The sequence below is a fragment of the Pelodiscus sinensis genome, chromosome 19, assembly GCF_049634645.1.
Source record: "Pelodiscus sinensis isolate JC-2024 chromosome 19, ASM4963464v1, whole genome shotgun sequence".
Taxonomy (NCBI): Eukaryota; Metazoa; Chordata; order Testudines; family Trionychidae; genus Pelodiscus; species Pelodiscus sinensis.
The window spans coordinates 16,158,071-16,182,008 of NC_134729.1; the positions used below are offsets into that span (position 1 = coordinate 16,158,071).

Sequence of the window (23,938 nt, forward strand, 5' to 3'; positions counted from 1 at the left end):
ACAAAAGAAGAAAGTTGAAAGTGGGCTGAAATCTTGGGTGGTAATTCAGTCTGAACTCCTGTCACTGTCACACTTCTGGCACTGTCAGCATTGATAGCCTCTTTAGTTTGAATATTGAAATTATTTTATAAATTGTTTTTATAGCAGGTCTGTTGTCTAGAAATAAGACCCAAGCAAACAAAGTTATTTATCTGCTCAGTGAAAGCTTTCACTTTTAAATATGCTTAATCTCTTCTAAAAGCAAGGTTGTTGAAAACTACTTGCAGTTCTCTTAAACAAGCAAGTGGCCTTGGAAGTTTGCATGTAAACACTCAGAACACACTTCTACATCTTGCTGAATCTCATGTAATATCCTGAACAGAAGACTTTTCATCAGTCACATGATACCATCCAACATTCTCATTGCCATCTTAATGTGAGTGGCTCCGGTGATAACCAGGGTATGTTGCATTTGTGACCCTATGCAGGCTTTCATAGAAATGAATACTGAGGAAGCAGCCAACACCATGGTAAGTTACTACACCACGGTCACTCCAGTTCTTCGAAGCCAGCCCATCTACATTCAGTTCTCCAACCACAAGGAACTCAAAACAGACAACTCTCCAAATCAAGCTGTGAGTACTAATCTTTTACATTGTCTTTCAGTACCAAAGCTGCATTGGCACTTTAAGTACCATTAACACTAAAGCGGGGTGTGAGTGATTGGATGAATCATTCACAATGAGTAGTGTTCCTGTGGGCGCTCCACTTCAAGTGCGCCCCATGTGCATTCGATTGGAGGTTTTCATTGGAAGTGTCTGTTCAGCCTGCACATGTGCCCTTGTGTCCTGTGATTGGGATATTACAGGCTGTGAGAACTGTCCTCAATTCCTTCTCAGCCACCTCTAAACTGAGGTGACGCTTGGCTTGTTTGCCTTGGCTTTGCAGAGCTTGTTAGCCCAACTTGGCTGGCTGGTTAGTTCTTAGGATGTAGTCATATGTTGTTGGGGGGAGGGAGGATTTTTTTCTTCCCCTCTGGGTAAATCCTACCTGTGAGAGGGCATTACCAATTTACTGGGATTTAAAAGTTCTCATGTAGAGGGAGGTTATCCTGAACCAGTGCTGGATACTTAAAGTGCATTTGCTGCCTGGAAGAATCACATGTTTCTCGGTGGTAGTAGTAGTAGAGAGGTATCCGTGTTAGTCTGGTCTTGCTAAAACAAAAGGAAAAACTATGTAGCACTTTAAAGACTAACAAGATGGTTTAATAGGTGATGAGCTTTCATGGGCTAGACCCACTTTCTCAGATGATATTCTGAAAGAGAATTGGCATGACCATATATACCAAAGGAATACAATGAAAAAAGTGAACACATTATTAAACTGGCAAATCAGATTGAGAGCAGAAGGTAGGGAGAGGGAGGGAGGGAAGGAATAGCTGTTTAAGTCAATGAATGGCTAATCAGGGGGTGATAAGTGGGGAAGCTGTCTTTATAATGTGTAAGGTAATTAGCATCTTTAAGGCCCATTCCTAAAGTGTCAAATTTAAGCATGAATGAAAGTTCGAAGTTCAGAATATGATCTGAGGAAGTGGGCCTGGCCCACGAAAGCTCATCACCTATTAAACCATCTTGTTAGTCTTTAAAGTGCCACATAGTTTTTCCTTTTGTTTCTCAGAAGTGTAACATCTATTCAGTTCTCTAATCCAGGGCTTCAAAGAACTGAGAAACAAGGCTCTGACTGCTCATGACGAGCGCTCCCATTACCCTGATTTGGAACCTTGCCGACTGGCTGTGCAAGGGCTTGGTCACACCAAGAGGGGTCACTTCCTACAGTAAAAATGCTTTCCTTGTTAGACTCTAGTCTGCAGCTGAATGTGGAAAAATTCACACTGATGCCCATTCAGAACATACTATTGATAGGGACACCCATGGGATTCTTTAGCAGCCAAGGTATTCCTTCCCATGGTCAGGCTTGTGACATCTGACCTTGTCAGAATTTTTCAAGAGAGCCCCAGACTTGAGTCATGCACTGTGTTCAGCTCCTCAGTCATCTGGTGGTTTATACCATTGTGACAGAACATGCAGGTTTTCACCTTTACTGTTGGATCAATCTACTTGCCAAACAGACACAGCCAAGACTAACAGGTGTCAGTTTCCCCCCAACTGGTGAAACATTCCCTGGAGTTGATAGAAGACTCTTGACCATGGAGAGGGATTCCTTTCTTAAAATGGCCTTCCTAGTGGCTATTGCCTCACGCCATAGGCAGGCAGACTGGGGCCTTCATAGCAGACTTTTTTCATAACTTTCTGCAAGGCTAGTGTCTTTGCATTCCAGGCGCCTTCCTCAAGAGTCTTTTGAGTGTTTCATCTGAATCGATCATTTCCCTGCCATTTTTTCCAGAAAACCGCACACATCCAACATAGAGACTGTGCTCCATAGTCTAGATATCAGAAGGCCATTAATCTTTCTAACTACATAGACTAAACTATTTACTGCATCCTATAGGCTGTCAAAAGGCTCTTATTTCTACCCAGAGGCTATCAACACAGATGTCAGGGTGTATTATTGTTTTAGCATTGCCAGCAATTCCATCTCCTGGAATTTGGTCAGCTCGCTCAACAAAATCATCCAGGGAATCTCCGCTTTCATTGCACCATGACCCCCTTCTCACACCCATAGTAATTTTTGCTGTCAGAAGGACTAAAGCCTGAGCCTACCCATGCTGTGCTTCCCCAGATGGGGTAAATGGAGGCAAAACCAAAACTGGTGCCTAAGCTGACGGCCTCCAGTTTCAGCTTCAGTCCTGGACAGTAGGACTTGGACTCTGTTCCTGGGTGCCCCAGCAAGTCTAAACCAGCCCTGGTGACCCCATTCAGATGTTTGTGACCCTCTTTGGAGTCCTAAGTCAGTTTAAGAACCACTATTAGTCAATGGGCTTGGTCTTACGCCTTAGCAAGTTAATGGCAGCCAGGGTGACCCTGTTAAAACTCTGGAATGGACTTGACTCCAAAGCACCCTCTTCACATGGGATACTGCTTACGAGTGACCAGAAATAGAACACTCGAAAACGGACACTGAAGAAAGAGGTACTCTCCCTCTGCAGTAACCAGTTCTTTAGTGGAGAATCCACAGGGATCTCTCACTTGTTCTCCTTCCTCGGTGCTTTTGCAGTTTGCTTCTGGGAGTCGGCATTGGGGACAGTTGAATTGCCTGTATGACTTGATATAGCCTTGTGGGGCAGAAGGATATCAATGATGCTTAATCCCTGGGTTGAACAAATACTTAAATCTCCCATGAAAGGTGTATCTGGCACATGCACATCTGAAATGGAGAACCCATAGATGAACACATCTGAACTACAATTACAGCAAAGGGTGGATACCTTCCAGCAGGTTTATAACAGACATGAGAGTATTCCTTTGCATAATGCTCAGTATGTGAATCTCCTCACCAGAGGATGTTGTGGAAAACCAAAATTATCACTTGGTTCAAAAAAGAATTGGATAAATTCCTGGAGGATAAACTCATCAGTGACAATTAGCCAAGATGGTCAGAGGTTTGATCTGAGGAAGTGGGTCTGGCCCACGAAAGCTCATCATCTAATAAACCATCTTGTTAGTCTTTAAAGTGCTACATTGTCCTGCATTTTGCTTCAGAGATTTAACCCTCTTTCTGGGTATCCTAAATTGACAGCCAGAAGCTGGGAATGGATGACTGGATGGATCATTTGCCCTGTTCTGTTCCCTCTGAAGCATCTGGCATGGGCTTCTGCTAGAAGCCCAGATATTGGACTAGATGGACTATTATTCTGACTTAGTATGGCCAGTCTTATGTTAAAGTGAATATAGATATGATTGAGAGCCCAGATATCTGATAAAAGTGTTCGTTTCAGTTTCTAGCACGTCAGAACAGGAATGTCACATACAGAGACTCTTCATTTTATGAAAATGTTTTTCAAGTTTGCTTTAACATGGCTCCTTAAAACACCAAGGATTTGTAAACTTGTTTAACTTAAGTTTTTTAAGTTGCTCATTAATCATCATTTTGACAGTTTCTGTAGTTTAGCGAAAGTTCAGCTCTGGTTGCTAGTTTTAGCATTACTTTACAACAGAAGACATTTGCAAGCAACATGACTAAAGAGCCTTATTTCTAGTTTAATTCTCAGTCCTGGGGTTGAGGGAGTATTCTTGCACATTTAGAAGGGTGAAGCCTTAGTGTGGAGTGATAGTTTTGTTGTAGGGATAATTGTCTCAATTCCTTTTTCTTCTTCCTCACTGCTGTTCCATGTATTTTGAGCACTACCCTAATAAGAATTATAAAATGAAATGGATAAAGTTACTAGTGCTGCTTGTTTGGTATGGATTAAAATGAGACTAGTAATCCAGATCCTTCATCTAAAGTGTAGGCTTGCTTAGCCTGCAGTTCTTTATTATGGAACAACTTTGCTGAAGTCTCACAGCTGTCTCAGACCTTGCACCACTAGATGTTATACAAGATCTCACGATTTAAGCTGAGGTGGGTGGGAAGCAGTCACTAGCAATGGATCGTAGCAAGAACTCGAGCAGTCTTTTTCTGTAAACAATTTATGCATGCAAACTTTTAGTCTGCATTTTCCTGTTGGAATACTTTTGTTGGCTCTGAAGTGTGCAGCTGCTGCCAGGAACTTTGAAATGTACTGTTGCATTAACAGGCTCTTACTTGTTTCCTTACACAAACTCCTAGTCTCCAATTGTGGTGATTAGTGTTGTGTTCTATGGTATTTTTCAAGTGGGAAACTTGAAACAAAAAATAAAGCTTAAGTACTTCTACCTGCAAGATTATTAACCTGACGGGTTCTTTCCACAGCGGGCCCAGGCAGCTCTGCAGGCAGTGAACTCTGTTCAGTCTGGAAACTTGGCACTGTCAGCCTCTGCTGCTGCAGTGGATGCAGGAATGGCAATGGCTGGTCAGAGCCCTGTCTTAAGAATCATTGTGGAAAATCTCTTCTATCCTGTCACTTTGGATGTTTTGCATCAGGTGAGATCTTGCCCAAATTGCCTCCTGCAGATAAATGTGAAATAAATGGCCAGAGAGGTTTTGGATAAACCAACACTGATCAAATGATCATCCTTCCAGAGTTTTTCTCCTTTGTCTTACATGGATTCCTTGCATCTGGGAATGCTTTCATCTGTAAAGCACCATATTATATACTCAGTGATACATCAGTGTTTTAGCAGAACAACACAAAAAACATCTCAGAATCCAGATAAATGGTTGGCTCACATCAAAAATTTCACTGACAACAAAACAGCTGCTAATGAGGAAGTAATTGAGAGAGGCATTTTGGATAAGTCATATCCCCTCATTTTTAATTACCATGTCACATTAATATTAGACTACATTGCATTAATTTGCTATTGTTCACTCCCCGCATAAAATCTAGTCCTGTGAAGTCTGGGATAATAGTTCAAGACTTACTGCACAGTCAACACAAGAGCATCCATCCTTCATAAAGTGAAGCAAAAAGTAAGAAAATGAATAGGTCAGATTTAATCTGGGGAAAGTGTAGGCTGCATCAAAAGAGACTACAGTGGTCAGTGAGACTACTGGTAAAATTAGGAGCTTTGTTTGGTTTAAATAGTGCCATGGCAATTTTTCCTCTTGTGCAACTAAACCAGGCTAATTTCTTTATTTGCAAAGGACACTGAGGACAATACATTTGCTGTGTTCAGTGTCTTCTCTGATTAGAATGCAAAGCTTGGTTTTTTTTTACAAGTATCATCCTATTGCTTCAAACATCTTATAAAACTACAATAAGTGCAGATACTGTACCCCATTTCAACAGCACAAGTTACACAACAAGAAGTTGAGTTTGAAGTAAAGTTAAGAGCCATCGGCTATGAACTCTTCAAAATAGTAGCTGGTGATGATTTAGACAGAAACAGGATGCTGGTTAGTGATTGTAGCTTTTAAGTAGCTAGTTATGCATGCATTATATTTTTCTCATATTGGTAAGCATGCATGCAGTGGCATGTACAAAACTCATTACGTTCCTGTTCATTGAAGGGAACATTGAGGTCTCTTCTGTGGAAAAATCCACATTAAATTGTTTGCCATCCATGTTATTAGTCACCTTGACTGCAAGACAAAGATGCATACTAAAATCTTACCAGTATTTTAACCTAACAAAACTAGAGTGTCTTTACTTCCTCAAGTTAAAAATGTTTAAGCAAACTGTTTAAGGAAACTGCTAAAATACTTCTCTTTGCAGGGTTTCAGCATTCTTACTAAAGTTTTTACACAAAGCTAAAATCATACAGCTTTCAAAATTCAAATTCATTAAGCCTGCGCAGAGATCCATGAACCCAGTCAGAATATAGTTAAGGAATATAGTTGAGAAATGTTTTAACTCCCTATTTCCTACTTTTTCATTCTGTTCTTAATTTTAGATTGTGAGCACTATAAACAATGAGCGCCTCTAACACTGTTAAACTCAGTTACTTTCAAAGTTAGAAAAGGAAAAGTATTGAAATTTAGTCCTTATAATTCCATTTCATAGAAATAAGATGAAAGTGACATTGTTTGCAGTTTACTGTGAAAAGTGGAGATATGAAGAGGAAAAACTATTGGATACATGAGCTGATAGTATGCAAATTTATCTTTCAGATTTTTTCCAAGTTTGGCACAGTGCTGAAAATAATTACGTTCACCAAGAACAACCAGTTCCAGGCCCTATTGCAATATGCTGAACCTATGAGTGCTCAGCATGCCAAGCTGGTGAGTACAGACGTCGTCAACACTCCTGAACTACTTACGGGATGACTTTTAAAAGAAAGGGTTCCAAGTGATCGTGGAATGGCTGGCTTCTGTCACACTGGAAAGATTTATAATAGTACAAATCAGATCCTGCTTTCAGTGACACGTGTGCAACTGGGTCACTGAGGTTTTGGGTGTATAACTGGGAGAATTTCACCAATAAAGGTGCATTGAAAGTGAAATGTTAAGTGTCAGGGTATTGTAGCATATTATCTAAGCAAACTATTTGCACATACACTGACAACTTAAAGATGTCAAAATAATTACTCCGGTTAGTGCAATTTGTTCTTTGCCATCAAGGTGAAAGCTCTGGCTTGTTTAATGTAAAGGTGCCTTTGACAAGATAAAAAGCTCTGGTTTTTTTTCTGCAGTCTTTAGATGGGCAAAACATCTACAATGCCTGCTGCACGTTGCGCATAGACTTCTCCAAACTCACAAGCCTCAATGTTAAATACAACAACGACAAGAGCAGAGATTACACACGGCCAGACCTACCTTCTGGGGATAGCCAGCCCTCTCTTGATCAAACCATGGCAGCTGCTTTTGGTAAGAAATCCCTTCTTAACTATATACTGTCCACTTCTTCCTAATAGTCTATATATTGTGGGCTTCAACATTGTCAAGTAATGAAAGTACTTCACCAATTGCAATTTCTCATTGCACTAGTGATTTAAACCACTTTCTGTACACAGTGAAATTTTGTTCTTTGAAAAATACTAAGTAGCCATCTTTAGTGAAATCTTACGTTAACAAAAATATATAGGATTGTGAGTTTTGTAGGTAAGACCCACTTCATCAGATGATGTCTCTTTGGATTTGTGTCCGTTTTTTTGCATAGTTGATGGATTTCCACTCCATCTGAAGAAGTGAGTTGTACCCACGAAAGCTCTTGTTACTATCTACATGTTTTGTTAGCCTTTAAGGTGCTGCTAGGCTATTTGTTAAGTTTTTCCAGTTACAGACTAACTCGGCTACCCCTCTGAAGCTTTTCATCAGATGAGTTGGAGTCATCTGATGAAGTGGGTTTTACCCACAAAAGCTTTTGATCCTATATAATTGTTAGTCTTTGAAATGCCACAGGACTATTCTTTGTTTAAAGTTTAAAGCTACCCCTCTGAGAATCATTAGTGGAGTACATACAGTTCCTCTTTTTCATAATGATCCCTCTATAGTGAAATAACTGTTGGCTCTGAAATGTCATTTTCCAAAGTGGCATGGTGGCACTAACCCATTAATGCATTCTTAGCAACTGCTCCTTGCCACCATTCAGAAGTTGCCTCATACACAGTGTTTGAGAGTCTTTTCTGCTGGTTTGTTTTGTATAACCAAGTCCTCTTGTATCCAAAGTTGGCTTTACTGCTTAACCAACAGATTACTCTGTATTGGATCAATCAATTTAATCTTCATTCAGTCTCTGGTGGCATACAAGACTTATGCTAATAACATGAACACTAATATGGCTGTACCCAAGAAAATAATTGCTCTGCAGCTTTGATAGGCCATCTTGCTTCCCTTTACCAAGATCCCTTGCAGATGCTTGTCCATTTGCTGTGCTGTTAGTGCCACCTACTGTTCTGTGATTGCTATGTGTTACTAGTTATGCCCCTGACCTTGAGAGTGACATGATCTAGATGCCTTTTGAAAAGTGCATATTGTAGAGAACTGTTCAGTTCCTGTTTCAAAGCTAAACTTGAAATAGGAAAATGGTTCTTGACATTCCATGGTGATGCGCTTTAAGTAGCTTTGTTTGATGTGGAGACAGTTCTAAGTTTGATGTGAGTTTGGTCTTTCCTCTGTCCTCAGTCACATGCATTTCAAGACATATGAGGAGACAGACTGGCTGGGTTTGAAGTGGGGTTGTCTTGTCTATTGTAATTCGATTTGTAGACTTACTGTCTTATTTTTTCTTTCACAGGAGCTCCAGGATTAATTTCTGCTTCTCCATATGCAGGAGCTGGCTTCCCTCCTACGTTTGCAATTCCCCAAGCAGGTACTGTATTTCAAACAGACTTAATTCCTTAGGTTGCTTTTCAGTTGCTGGCCATTGCAGTGCCTTTTTAAATATTTTGTCACTGGCCAGCCACCTCAACCCAATTTATCTTGACATCATTGGGATAGAAAAATAAATATTCATTCCCTTTGATCTGCTAAATCTGTGCATTGACCACAGAAAATAGAATGAGATGGTCATCTAATAAGTAGACAAAACCGAGACATGGAAGATACTGAAGTCCTTCAAGCCATCTACGTGGACAAGTGTGGCCATAGTAAATTAAATCAACATAGTGGGAGGGGAAAGAAGGCAAGAGACACAATAGTAATAACAGCTTATTTAAAACAAAGACAATTAGGTTTATTTCTGAACTCACACTATGGGAGGTGGTGGCACTAGAATTCTAATTTTATAGCACTTGCATGCAAGCTTCTGAAACTGGAAACTAATTTTCATTGTCTTAATATTTTTAACTGAATAAAGTTAATATTTAAAGTTAAAGTTTGGTAAACAGGCAACCCTATGAACTTCAAGGCTCATTGCAGATATCAAAAGGGTGCGTATATGACTGAAGAGCCAATTTTAGCAAATGTCTTTCCTCCAACCTTTCTCATTTTTTGGTAGTAAATACTTGTGTTGAACTTTGAACAGTAAGCCAAGCACTAGGTTGGCTCCTTTTTACTATAGTAAACTATGGAATAAGTTATCAATAAACTGTAGCAAGGTATAGCTAAATGGAATTTGAGATGGCTCATGACTAAGTCTTCCCACAGATATGTGGTCTGTCTGGCCATCCATTCCTCTTTAATGTCACATCCCTTTTAGGAGGTTGTACATAAAGGTCCAAATTTCTTGGTCAACATATAGTCAAGGTCCAAACTCCTGAGAAGAAAAATCAGACACTTCCAGCAATAAGTAAATAAAAAGATTTCTGGGTCTGTTCAAAAGCATCTGGCAGTAAGATTGAAAGCTCTAACTCGGGAGTGCTGATGGGGTTTTTAAGCATAAACCTCTCCTGTGAGTTTCAGAGCCCAGGTCAATTGACCCTCGCTCCAGAATCTGGGAAGGGAGAGGAGTCTCAGAGCCTAGATTCCAGATTGAGTGGGAACATCTCCATTTTTAGCCTTGCAGCACAAGCCCAAGTCACTTGACCAAGCACTGAGACTTGCTTCTAGGCAAGTTTTTTGCAGTCTAGATGTATCCTAGACTTAGTGATGTATGTTATATTGTGAGAATCGCTTGCCTACAGTGAGCACCATAGAAATGCCTGTACATAGGATTAATCCTTTCTCAGATTGAGTAGTGAAGGAAGGTAAGAGTGTACAATATTACATGCATGATAAAAGAATGAAGCACTTGCAGCATGCATTGGTTGGAATAGTGTTACAAATGCATTGCTTGTAGTACCTTTCCTGCACGCACATTATTGAGGCTTTGCACACATACAATTCTGCACTTGTGAAACATGCAAAATATTTAAAACCAGTCAGATCAGAATCTGATCTATCTGTCATGCAGCAGGCACCACAAGAGAGCAAATACACTGTTAAAAGAACCCATGAGGACTATTTCCTGCTTAGTACCAGAATTGGAGGCACTTGTCATTCTTAGAGTAAATGGTTATCTTGCTTTTGGACTGTGATTGGTGGGATTTAAAGCTCTCTCTCTCTCTCCCCCCCTTCTAGTGCAGCACACACATTAGAGTACATGCTGTTAATTTCTTTACTGGCTAATATTCTTTGATTTCCAGGCTTGTCAGTTCCAAATGTTCATGGAGCACTTGCTCCTTTGGCTATCCCATCAGCAGCAGCTGCAGCGGCTGCAGCAGGACGGATTGCCATTCCCGGCCTTACTGGGGCAGGGAACTCTGTTCTGCTGGTTAGCAATCTGAACCCTGAGGTTAGTGGAGTTGTAATTTAACTTTTTTCTCCTCTTAGTTACCTCTGCTTTCACTTTCTGAACACCAAGACTGTGTTGGAACTTACTGAAAGTGAAATCTTACTTTATCCTAAAGGAAACGGCAAAACTAGAAAAGCAGATGAAACTGCCCTGCCGGATCAATCCCAAGGCAAATCAATTCTCTAGCCACTAAAGGGAAATGGGAAGGTCTATCTTTTAAGCTGAAATCTTCGCTCTTCCTTGGTTGATAACAAGGGTGTTGCCTGTCTGCTCTGGTCCCAGAAAGCTAGAGTGTCTCCCTTATTTTTTTTACAATCTCTCATTCCCTCCCATGGAACTTGAGTGATTTGGGTCACAGAATAGCAAAGCCCCTCCCTTCCTTCCTTGGCATGTTCTATTTTGTATATTAATTCAGGGCTACAGAGAGAGTTTGTTCTGCCCTCTACTCTTTCTGTTTAATGTCTTGACCCTTGCCAGCTTGGCTTTGTTGTACCTGTGCAGTGTTTCCTCTACCATGTGCTTGCACATGTATTTTTTCCTTTCCAAGATTCCTTGAAGTTTTTCCCTATATATGCTTCACTGACAGTTTTACATTTTCAATTCCATTTAACTTTTCTGAGTTGAAAATATTGGATTTTTTTTTAATGAAGGCAAGTATGATTGGAACAATCCTTATAATAAAAAGGATGCAATATAAAGATCATTTGATAAGAATCAGATGTCTTTCTATTAAGTCAAATTTGGCTGCTGGTTGGATTGAAAGTGTAGACCATATTCCAGTTTGTGTGCAATACAAGATGTCTGTACTGCTTAAAAAATAATGCTTTACTGTATCTGGTAAGACTGCCCATAAACCTTAATTCCTACTATGTGTAGTTGTAAAACTTGTATTGAATATATCAAAGTAACTGTAAAACCTCTCTTGCTTCAAAAGGGAAGCCTGGATGAGATAAGGAATAATTAAATATTGAACTGATTAAATTTGCCAATCTATCAAATTTCAGACTATTCTTTTCACCTGCCTTACCATTGCTATTTTCTTCAGAGAATGGGATCATGCCAGTGGCATTCTTAAGGTGCTCTGCTTCCAGGCTAGATCTTGTCCCTAAAATGGAAATTCTTGTTCTGGTGCTTCAGGAGCTTTTAAAAAGCAGGGATTTCTGAAACACAACAAATGAAGAGCCCCTTAACTTGCAAAAGACTAGCATTCTCGTTTTTTAGATCAGTATTGTTAAATTGAGTTCACTTATGATTCCAGATGTTACGTGCAATCACCAGGTGTCAATGACAGGCACGGCATTATCCATTTTTTCTATGTAGACATTTAAAATTTGAATTTTTTTGGTAAACTAACTAGACTTCTAAAGAACTGTTTCTGAACAGTGTGAACAAATGTCTTTGCCTGTGTAGGAATTACGTAATTACTTGATCTCTTCACTATCCATCCAGCTTGTCTTTGGGTTAGAGAGACTTTGATACCTATAGTAAACTAACAGACTTGAACTTTTTTCACTGCTTGTATAATCAGTATTTTAGAAACTTACCTATGCAACAACTAGATGGTTAAGAGACTGTGGTTCTTCAGAGTGACTCTCTTACTAGTAATAGGTGAAATTTCTTGCTTAAATATAAGACCTAAAGTGGGCATTGGGTTTCCATGTTATGGTAGAGTGTGCGCACTAGGATTTGAATGTATGTTGAGTTATCATGCTGGCTGCCCTTGCTAATCAGTATTACTCACTGACCTCTGCAATAAGACTCAATACACAAATGAAGCAAGTTTGTGGAAATCTCAGTTCCTCTCCAGTCTGTGGTGGTGTCCCCTTGCAGTAGTAGACTGTAGCAGTGCCTGCTATCTAGTCAGCAGAGGTTCAGCAGTTCATCCAGCTAATCTTTTGCCTTGAAGCAATGATTCATGTCAAGATTGCATTCCTTTGGTTTAGTTGCAGTGAAGTGTACAACAGTGATCACCTCCATTAAACATTCATGTCTCAAGCAGATACTTTGCAGTGTCAGCATGCTGATTTTAGTTTGACCATTAGCCAGACCACTGCTAATAGGTAACAGGTTTCAGCCTCTTTTAGAGGCCAAAAAAATTTCCTTTAGCCATTGTTTTGAGAAGGACAGTTAGCGTTATTACCCCTCTAGAAGTCACTCTGCAGTGATACTGTCTCTTACCTTCTACATGTATCTTAAGTAAAAATGCTTTTCTTTATCATTGTGTTCCACTAGGTAAAACCTATTAACTATTCCTGTAAAACCAGTATTGTATGTAGAATTCTGTAAATCTGACTGATGGAACACTACATATTTCCTTATGTATTTACTGACCTGTGTTTTTTGCTACTTTTTTCTTTTCTCCCCCATCCCTGAATTTTTTTTTTTCTTCCCCTGATCCGGAATTTCTTTGCCAACTGACTGCACGGTACTTCTGCTTCCTGTTGTTGCTTGAAACAAAAATATAAAATAAAAAAAATCCCCCCTCCAAAAAACCCTGCTCTTCGGAAACCAACCTGCCCTTCAATATTAACCATCTTGAAAACTTCATCATCCATCAACCAATCTCGCCATTTCCTCCGGGGACTCTGCCCTTCCTCGTTGTGGACGATTTGTGCAACCTCGCTCTCCCCTTCGATTCCTTACCTCTTCCCTGTCCCTCCGCTGCCTTGCTCTGCTGTTCTCTAAAGAGAGTTACACCCCAATGCCTCTTTATTCTTTTCGGTATGTTATTATTCACACTTTTTATTACCTTGTTTTTCATTTATTTGAGATTTTTTTGATACTTCAAAAATGTAGTTTGCAGTTTGCCACTTTTGAATGCATTATTTCATTTTTACATTGTTACATAGTTTGCTGTTTAGTTTAATTTGCCTTTATTTTTATGTTCAGTTATGCATGGTTTATTGCTTTGCATGTCTTTTTATAGGAATTTTAAAATTTGTGATAGCATGCTAAATTGTCCAGTTCAATCCTTTGGCAGTTAGTGGTTTTTTGGTTTTTTGCTGAAACTCCATATCTGTTTTCTTTAATGTATTGTTCCATTATTATTCTGCTGTATATTAGATCACCCCAGTTAGAGCAGAATAAGTAAATTTGGTTGGAATGAGATCAGTCTGGTTGTGAATGATTTTTGGTGTTGAATTGATGTTATAAAATTGGATGAGACTTTCCTTTTCCTGCCTAAAGATTTTTTCTTGTCTCCTCGCTTTATGAAGGAGTCTATGGCGATGTGCAAAGGGTGAAGATCTTATTTAATAAGAAGGAAAATGCCTTAGTTCAGATGGCTGATGGAAACCAGGCCCAGCTTGGTAAGCATGCTTTGTTGCACCAGTGGGACAGCGAACCACACTAGGCGTGTGGGTTACAATAGCAGTCTTCTGTAGCATGGCTGCTTGTTTAAAGGTTTAACATCAAATATTCTTACGTCAAAGTACTTCCTCCATAAAAGAGTGGTAGTTCATACTAATGTTGCTCTTTGAAAGGTGCAGAATAAGTATCCATGCACTGAATTGCTTGCCTATCTAGTTGGCTGGGGTTTGGTGTTACACTTGAGTAGATATTCTTATGCCAGACAACCTGCTAATTGTGAAATGAAAAAGGGTAAAGAATATATTGTGCAGGTTAATAAATAGTGCAGGTTAATAAATAGTAATAATGATAGGTGTCTTAGTGTTTGGATAGTCTGTGGATTTTATTGGAATTTTACAATTGCGTTAAAAATCAGCCATAACTAGTTTCTCAGCTTCTGTTTCCCTTATACTATTTTTTAATTCTTGTAGCAATGAGTCACTTAAATGGTCAGAAACTTCATGGGAAACCCATCCGTATCACCCTGTCAAAGCATCAGACAGTACAGCTTCCCCGTGAGGGACAGGAAGACCAAGGGTTGACTAAAGACTATGGAAACTCACCGTTACATCGTTTCAAGAAACCAGGCTCCAAAAACTTCCAAAATATCTTCCCACCTTCTGCCACCCTTCACCTCTCCAATATCCCGTAAGTAGCTATTTAAGAGGTACTTTGCAAGTGGAGAGGATTTTGGATACCAGGTTCTGTAGGCATGAAATCCGTGTGTTCTAAGTATAGTAGAGTTTGGCAGCACTCACCTTAAAATGGGCGCTGTCAGCTCTTCCATGTGCACTAACTTGCATTCAGCTCCTCTAGATTTCCCCACAGCAGTTCTAGGTAAAGTCCATTTCTCCCAGAAATCTTGAATACACCAGCTGTCCAAGTTGGTCTCCTTAGGTATCCGTTTGAGTAGGTTTGTGCTTCTGTGGCTGTTCCTTTAGAAAATAGTTTTATACTGGTGGCATTTCAAGATAGTACACATGTCCATTCTCCTTTCGGAGGGGGGAAAGGGGGTGCCTCCAGCAAACTTGAGTCAGATTTTTTTTTTCCCCATGTGGCCTGTTAGGGTGGCACATGCACCCTCTGTGTCTCATTGCTGCTTGATAGTTTAAAAAGCAGAACTTCCCTGACCTCCTCAGTTCCTCATTAATATGGTTGATGGAGCATTCTACTTTACTACTTTGTCCCTCTTAGCATTTCTGTTGGTGTTCATTAATAGTTTAAGTGCGTAGGTCTTAGTATAGTTCTATACTAGTAGGCTTCCCTTTCCTTCTAGTGCACTCAGTGTATATTCCTGGTTCTGGATATCAGCACAGTACAATGGTATGTCTTGGACCCAGGCTTCAAAACTTGAAGGATGCAAGAGGCTGATGTGTGCTACTCCTACGCACTTCCACCATCAGGGCAATGCCAAATCTGCATTTTATACTTTCAGCCCAGAAGGACTAGACTGTCACATGAAGGCATCCCTTTGTGGAAGGAACCCTGCGCCCACCTTTGTAACCTGCTTGTGGGTGGGCGTGGAATGTCTGTTGCAGTTAGGAACATTCCTCCAGTCATGGCAGAGTCTTGATGCCAGTCTCCTTTGCCAGGACTGTAAAAGGAGAACTGCAAAACTGCGTCCTGGATTTGGCATCCAGGAAATCCAAGAGCCTAGCAGCCCACAGGCCAGTGAACAAGGTGGAAAGGAGAATAGTGCATTGGTGCTGTGACACTGGAGCATGTCAGTGCACCTCCAACAGGCACTGATGTCATGGAGACCAACCTCTAAGGGAGCAACTTGTGGTACCACTCAGCAGCCTTCCCTTCGCTGCAGCAGCAAGAGTTTCCCAGTGCTATTAGTGCCTGAGGGCATCTATCATGGCACCCAGTCTAAGTCTCTTGGCGCTGGCTTTGCCAGTGGTTTAAGATTTCTTACCTGGCACTAATAGTCTTAGGTCTGCTAGCCGTTTGGGTTTAGTACCTAGTACCGTGAGCACCACTGGCCACGCTGGGACCTATGGCATGGTTCCACTGAGACACAAGCCACCTAAGACTTCCCCATTGGCATCCTCTCCAGACTGCCAGCACAACTTCTTGGCACAGACGGGCAGTATGCCTGCTTGGTCAGATGGCTCGGTTCATAATTCAAATTGGAAATGCACTGCAATAACCCATCACTCTTTTCAAGGGACTTTCATCCCTGGTATCTAGCAGAGCCTCCCTGTTAGTCTGCTTGAGGGAGCCATGATTGGGAAGAAATTGGGCTCTGGGACCCTGTTAGTGACCATATTGGAACCCATGAAGGTTTCCTCCTGTCTCAGATCCTCTCCACATACTCCAGTCGGCATCACACAGCTTTGCAGGCAAGAGCTGCAGAAAGCCACTCCCAAGATCAGTACCAAGCAGTGGATCCCTCTTTGGAGTTCCACCTCACCCATTCGTGGGCTCTGAGGCAATAGCTCGTGGTGCTTCCTCTTTTCTTCATTCCCTTCTCTGCCTCATCCCCAATTACAGGACTCACCGGGGGTGATGTCCTCCCGAGACACAAAGATGAAGGCTTAGGAGGGCTGTGGGGCTTTCTCAAGTGGTGGTACACATCAGTGAGGTTTAAGTGCCCAAGTAGCAAATCCCCAAGTGCCATCTTTCCTACGTCCCACAGCGAAAAGCACAGAGTGGAGGTATTATCGGGGTGCTGCTTTATAACCTCTTAGTAGTCACTTTTCTCCAAACCCATGTCACTAGGGTTTTTAAGTGTCTTGATTATATCCCCAGCTGGACAGCCCTAGTGTCATTTAGAGACTTAAACCTGGTGTTTTGCATCTGCCCTTTGAACCTCTGTCTGTCTGTTAGTTGTCACCTCTTTGGTAACAATTACTACTACATGACGAGCTGGAGAGTTGAGCCCTAGTCTTCTACAAGGATAGGGTATGCCTATGCCCTCATCCCCACATCAGTCACACAGCATTCTTACCAACTCCTGCTCATAAGGATGAGAAGACATATTGGCTGTTAGGAGAGCATTAGCACTTTACTTGCAAAGGACTAAAGAATTTAGATTATCTTCATTCTGTCCACAACAATCACAAAAGTTGTGAAGGGCCTTCCAGTGTCATCCAGAAGGACGTTGTGGATTTTCCCCTGTATACTGTAAAGATGCAATTTGGTCTTTGGTGCATGTTTCTGCTTCTCATTACACCGTCTCTCAGCAGTCCAGAGAGGTTGCCAGATTTGCACATGTAGTCTGTCATCATTCAGAGACTCTGATCCCACCTCCAGATTGAAGAGCTGGTGAGCAACCTGAAGTAGAATGGAGACGAGCATTTTCTTTAAGAACACTGTACTGTAATTGTTCTTTGAGATGGTGGTCTGTTCTACCATCTAACCTTCTTCCTGTGTCTGTCCAATAAGAACCAACTGAGGGGGCGGGCAGCAGCTGTGACCTCTTATGCCATCACATAGCATCACTAGACAGCAGAATGTGCATGCTCTGCCCCATTGGGTACTGCTAAGGAGGAAAATATCCCACAATGGTGCATTGGCCATGCACACAGTTGAAGTAGAATCGACAGAGGCAACGCATCAAAGTAACTAGTGTTTTTATTATACAAATAGTGTTATAGCTAAATCCCAGTACAGTGGTAGCAATGAGGCAAAGTATAGTAATGTTGGGGTATGTCTACACTGCTGGACAAAGTCGAATTAAGATACACAACTTCAGCTACTTTAATGGTGTAGTTGAAGTAGCTTAACTCAGCTTTTGGCACTGTCTACCCTGCAGGAAGTCAAAGGAAGAACACTGTTCCTTTACTCCTTGTGAAATGAGGGATACCGACATCAACAGGCGCATTCCTCTCAGTTCGAATTAGCTGTCTTAACTTGACTGCTGATTCGAACCCTGGAAGATGGACAACAGCAGCATCAGTCTTCCTCTGCAGTGTAGACTTACCCCTAAGAGATCAGTTGCTTATGTCTGAAAATTTGGGGGGGAGGCATGTTTTTGGATCTGACTGCTTGCTTGTCTGCTTTTATTTTGGGGGAGTAATTCTGAGCATGGCAAACCTTAGTGTGTCAGTTCTATGATTGCAAATGTTGGAAACATTTCTCCTGTAATGCTGCAGAGGGAGGGAAAATATAATAGGGGCAAGGCAGGAGCGCATGGCTGCTCTGAAGAGGATCCATATGCAGGACAAGCATCAAAACTTGATTAGAATTTAGATTTGTAGTAACTCACCCAACAAGTGTAGGGAAAATACCATTTTCCAGTAGTAGTAAATAAGAAATGCTTATCCATGGATCTGTAGTCTCTTGGATGCCAGTGGAAGAAGCACAGTAGAAAATAGTTTGTCATTAAGGCGTAAATGCCTAGTTTGTGCCAGCTGACTGCAAAATTAACTGTAATTCCTTGACTTTTAGACCTTCGATAACTGAAGATGACCTTAAGATGCTGTTCTCAAGCAATGGTGGGATGGTGAAGGGGTTCAAATTCTTCCAGTAAGTCTGAGATTTTAAAAACTGTCCTCTTGGGAGAAAATTGGTAAACCTAGAGTTCTCCAATGTGAAGGTGCTGAAAGCACTTGAAAACAACTCTCAAACCAGAAATTTAGCCTGGGAGGTGGGGGGCAGTCTCCAGGATAAAAGTGCATATAGAGTGCTGGAGACAAAATGTAGTCTGTGATTTGGCAAGTGGCCTGGATGCAGGTTTCACTATAGAGGCTATTCGGCCCTGGGTGAGGAAAAAAATAAACCTTTTAATGAACGGTTTTGCCAACTGGAATGTCTGGTTGGCCTTGAGTATCAGTCAAGAAAATTGGCTTTGGTCAGCAAGGTTGAAGCTTTCCAGGCCATAGTAACAGACGTTTCTTAAAACTGACTGATTTGTCTTGGCAGGAAGGACCGTAAGATGGCTCTAATTCAGATGGCATCTGTGGAAGAAGCCATTCAATCACTCATCGACCTCCATAATCATGACCTTGGTGAAAATCACCACCTGCGTGTGTCCTTCTCAAAGTCCACCATTTAAAGCTTTGGAAGGCATGAAACCGAATGGACCTGACTAAAACCTCGTGGATTCAGCCTTGACCTTAAAAGGCTGAATGCTAGGAGACAACTTCCATCATTCCAGAAAAAAAAGCCACTTTAAAAATGCAGCTGAAGTGACCTTAAAGACCAGAGATTTTATTTTTTTAAAGAGAAATCAGTTTACCGGTTTTTAAAAAAATTAAATCTAATTCATATTGCTAACCTTGCGGTGATGGGATAACAATCTTGATGGCTGTTCAAACAAAATCACAAGTTCAAGTTTACACTTCGGAAACTGCTCTGGGAATTTTCCTCTTCCTCTCTCCTTCACACCCTTTCTCTTACTCCCCTGCCCTCCTCCAAAATAACTGATCCTTACAAGCTTATCAGGTTTCACATTGATGCCTTTTTCGTTTTCTTTACCCATGCAGGCCTTGGAAGACCCAGAAACCACTGTGTGAATTCACATTAGCGCCTTTGAGTCAGGATCTTGCAAAGTACATGGTGTGCAGAATATCCTAACCCACCCAGTGCGAAGGGTTTTAGGGTAACGTTTTCTAAGCTGCACATTTGCTATCCTGTGCCTTAACTTTTTTTATGGGGGGAAAAAATCATCTGAACTTTAAGGATAAGATTGGGAGAGTTGAAGGGAGAACAAGTGAGTTCTGATTATTGAATCAACTCATAATAAAGGACAACTAAAACTGGCAGAGCGAATAAAGAAAATATTGGGCTTAATTCCTTAGGTAATTGACTGTCCCACTGTCTAATAATCTGCATAGTATCATGTATCTTGTCACTTTTCTAGTCCACATGTGGTTTTATCTCCATCTGTATGCTCTTCAAGGTGGCAGTTAATTGGAATGCTTGGTTTATTACATTCCAGCTAAGCAGAAAGGTCTGTGTGGGGAAACATCCCTGTGGCCCCATTATATTCCACTGGCACGAACAGGCTGACAGGCTCCCGCTTCACAAGAGCCTTAGTCAAGCTAAAAAAAATTAACCACTGTTGGATACTTGTGAAGAAAACAAATCAGTATATGGGCTTGTCTAAATTGTACATATGTCTTAACACTTGACTAGGACTTGAAGAATTATCGGATATCCCATGTTTAGAAAGGTGTTCATCTGAGTCACCTTCACGCCCCTAATTTGACAATTAACAAGACCAGTGTAGCTCCTCCATCGTTCTTGTAGCATGTCTTCAGCGTTTGAGCTTTTGTTTTAATCTTTGTATTATACTTTTTGATGCAGTTGCTGTCACCTGTGCTTAGCAATATTTCCAGTTGACCAAATATTCTAATCTCTTTATATGCAAAAGAAATAGTTTAAGTAACCTTTTTATAGAATAAGATGGTATAAACATAATCTAAATTTACTCCTTTTGTTGGTATTACCCTTGTATACTGTGCTTATTTTATTATTATTTTTTGTAATTGAAACTGTAGGGCAGGAATTTAGTTTCAGGCTGAGGTCAGGACTGAGGATGAGTAATGTAATGAAACCCATAAAATATGTTAAGCTAAGCAATTTTTTAAACACAAAAGGTGTTGAAAGTAGTGAACACCGACTTCAGAATTGGATTGAGTAAATGGACCCAAGCTAAAGTTTTTACCTTTTTTTAACCTTTAAGACCACATCTCTTTAAGTTATAGGAAAGGAATTTATTAAGCGAAGTAGAATGCAGCAGGTTGGTTTTTCCCCCCCAATGACAAACCCACTGTTAAATTGAAACACCATTCCTTTGGCTTACAACTCTTTTCCGTGCCATTCTGCCTTCTATTTTGTATAATCCGATGTTGCCTTACATTTCCCTATAACCTGCAACCTGTTTGGATGCAAAAATAACAAGAATCTTATACTTTTTCAGGGTTTTTCTGCAAATAGTGGACCAAAGTTTGTTTTTTAATTGTCTTTGTGTTGCAAGTTCTGTTTTCCTTGCTTAGCATGGAAGCTATTGACTTGCCTGGCACTGAGGGGTTGGAAAAGTCTTAACCTTTTAGTTCCTCTCTGAGCTCTTGTGATTGTGATCTATGCTGGAGAAGTGTGTGATGTCTGAGTGAGGGTTCAGCTTGGGTTGTTGGCATGAGCTAGGTAGTACTGGCCTGTCTGATCTCAATCTTCTCCTTGCTTGTGGCCGAAAGGCATTACAAGCCATCTGAAGTAAAACAATAAGTTCGCCCACAGTTTTGAGCTGAAAAGTGACTCAACTAACTAGTAGATGCTGGCTCCAGTTCCCAGAGGCCCTTAAGTTTCTTACAGCAAAGTCTTATGATCTCCTTATCTGAAAAGCTCTAATTTCCTTGGCCAGCATCTTACACTCAGTAGACCAAATTAACAGTCTTTCTAGTAATTGCTGTCAACCAGACTTAATTTGCTTCATCTCCCTCCCTTGAATTAAAACCAACAAATCAATTTCCCTTGTAGCCGGGGCACTGGCTATTGAATGTGTACCCTTGAGTATGCCACAGGCCGCATTCTACCGTGAAGAGATCCATGTGCAACCCAAGTGGGACAGCTGCAGTGTAATTTAAGTGCATTCAATCAACCTCACCCAAGAGCCTTGGAAGAGGCTTATTGGAATGAAACCTGTTTGCTGGCTGCTAATATTGGTTTTGTCAGCAGACAGACTCTCTATTTTGTAAGATGCAAGCAGATTAATTGAGGTGACCCCAAGACCCAGACACCTGTGGGTTTCTCCTTTGGATCCCTGTGTTTGCATGTAAAGAATGAGTAACAAAGGGTGTAAATATTTATAATTTTTTTATACCTGTTGTAAGACATGAGGGGGCAGCAAAACCCATTTTTTATGGTGAACAGATGTATTGTATATTTTGATAACAGCTATTACAGGTTCAGTATTGTGGGAGGGTGACCACACAACATCAGAATTCCATTGCCTCTTTCAAAGAATGTTTGTAATGCAAAAAGAATTGAAATTAAAACTATTTTATAACAAACTTTGTACCTTTCTGTAGATCTATTATTTACTGTTGAGATTGTAGAAAGCAGTTATTGGCCAGTCTGTACTTGTGCTTTCAATAAATTTCTTCTGTATCTTTGCTTCTGATTTTCCTATCTTTTTATTGTGCTTTTTTGTTTTTGCTTCTGATTTTTTTTCCTTCTAATGTAATTTTTCAACTGCCTCATTGTATATAACTTTGACTTTTGCATACCTCTGGGCTGGTGGAGTGTTTATATTAGCATCTTGGAATACACTGAGTAAAGGGTGAGAATGAGAAACAGATTGAGAATCAGGGCAAAGCTAGCAGATTTAAATAATCCATGCCACACTCCAGCCCTTCCATGTTTGAATGGGGGAAGTTCAGAGGTATGAAGTAACAGGGTCCTTAACTGATGCTCTGCCTTTGTCACACTCCAACCCTTTTTACTCCATGTTCCTAAACTTTCCATATACTCCAGCTAATATCCATGGAATAACCTAACCTTCCAGTTAAATGTAACCTTCCAGTTAAATGTAACACCTTCTGCAGTATTGTGCTCTAGAAATGTTAGCTTTTTGGGGAACTCGACATTGAAGCACAGAGTGATCCACAGCCAATAGTCTTGTCTGAGATTTCTTGATGGTAAGGCAATGTGAATAGAAACCCTTGCCCCAGTGTTGCTTCAGCACCTCTTCTATAGCCCCTGCAGTAAGAAGGTGCTCCACTCCTTGAAGTATGCTCTCATGAGAAGGGTCCCTGAAAAGGGATGGGTGGGAGTGGGATGCAATAACCAGTTAAGATTTCTAGCACCCATTTGTCAGTGGTGACGTTTGACAAGGATGGATAGAAGTTGGCGGGTCTCTCCATGAGCACCATCAAGGTACACCTTGCTTCCATCTCCTCTCTACATGCCCCCGTGCAGGGATACTTGATCTTCACCTAGCCTTCAGTCAGACATTTTATACAGGGTCTGCGCAACCTGTTTCCCCCTTACAAGGAGCGAATCCCAGCATGGGACCTGAACCTTGTTCTGAAGATGCGCACGGTAAGCTCTTTGGAGCCCTTGCCTCATGTTCATTGCTACACCTATCACTGAAAATAGCCTTCCTGGTAGCAATCACCTCTGCACAGCAATTTGGCAAAATAGCAGCCTTATGGGCGGAGACACTCTGCAATATTCCACAAAGACAAGGTGACCCTTAAGACTCCTCCCAAATTCCTACCTAAAGTACTTACCTTGTTCCACTGCAATGAACCCATATACTTACCTGTTTTCCTCCCTAGACTGCACAAGAACAGCAAGGAGGCAGCTCTCATACGCTGGATGTCCGCAGTGTCCTGACGTTCTACCTAACGCCAACAAATCCCTTTGGGAAGACGCCTTGATGGAGAGGTCACTGGGGCTGCCTGTATCAAAACTAAGACTCTCGAAATGGGTATCCAGTTGCATTAAACTAGCATTCACCAGAGCCCCCAGCCACTGCGAACTCTCGATAATGTCAGCCTCAGCAGCATCTCTACAGGGTGTCCCAACAGAACACAACTGCAGGGCTGCCACATGGCTGCCAACACCTACCTTCACGCACCATGATTCGATACAGACACTTGCGGAGTTAGACATGTTTGGCCAGGCCGTACTCGGCCTCACAGGCTCAGCCTTCGAAGCTCCTGCCGCTTCCTATGAATGATGCTTTGTAATCACCTAAGAGGGCACACCCAGGGGGCCGCTCTTCCAAGAAGGGAGTAACGCGTTCGAGATGGTTGTCCCTGTGGGTGCTCCACCACCCACTCTCCTCCCCTCTGCTTCTGTGCACGTGTCCAGGGTTGAGAAGGGCCTGGGGGGCAACAGCTGCACATGCGCATTAGCCTCCTCAGAAGACACACCGGCTCTGTGTGGCCGGCCGGGGCACTGCTGTCTCCAATCTTCCGCTCTGGGCTCAGCAGCGCTGGAGCACCCCTGGGGACAACCGTCTCG

At 41.4% G+C, this 23,938-nt stretch overlaps 1 protein-coding gene across 4 annotated transcripts in view; it reads left to right on the forward strand.

Moving 5' to 3' along the window:
• PTBP1 (polypyrimidine tract binding protein 1) overlaps nucleotides 1–22,080 on the forward strand; it is a 46,029-nt gene extending 23,949 nt beyond the window's left edge. For all 4 annotated transcript variants that reach the window (XM_075902617.1, XM_075902619.1, XM_075902618.1 and 1 more), the window contains 11 exons: nucleotides 468–614; nucleotides 4,828–4,998; nucleotides 6,628–6,738; nucleotides 7,149–7,323; nucleotides 8,693–8,767; nucleotides 10,521–10,669; nucleotides 13,357–13,390; nucleotides 13,885–13,977; nucleotides 14,449–14,665; nucleotides 18,413–18,490; nucleotides 18,887–22,080. In XM_075902617.1, coding sequence (XP_075758732.1) covers nucleotides 468–614; nucleotides 4,828–4,998; nucleotides 6,628–6,738; nucleotides 7,149–7,323; nucleotides 8,693–8,767; nucleotides 10,521–10,669; nucleotides 13,357–13,390; nucleotides 13,885–13,977; nucleotides 14,449–14,665; nucleotides 18,413–18,490; nucleotides 18,887–19,019 — 1,383 coding nt within the window. In that variant the 3' untranslated portion in view covers nucleotides 19,020–22,080. The remainder of the gene's footprint in view (nucleotides 1–467; nucleotides 615–4,827; nucleotides 4,999–6,627; nucleotides 6,739–7,148; nucleotides 7,324–8,692; nucleotides 8,768–10,520; nucleotides 10,670–13,356; nucleotides 13,391–13,884; nucleotides 13,978–14,448; nucleotides 14,666–18,412; nucleotides 18,491–18,886) is intronic.
• Nucleotides 22,081–23,938: the final 1,858 nt, after the last annotated feature.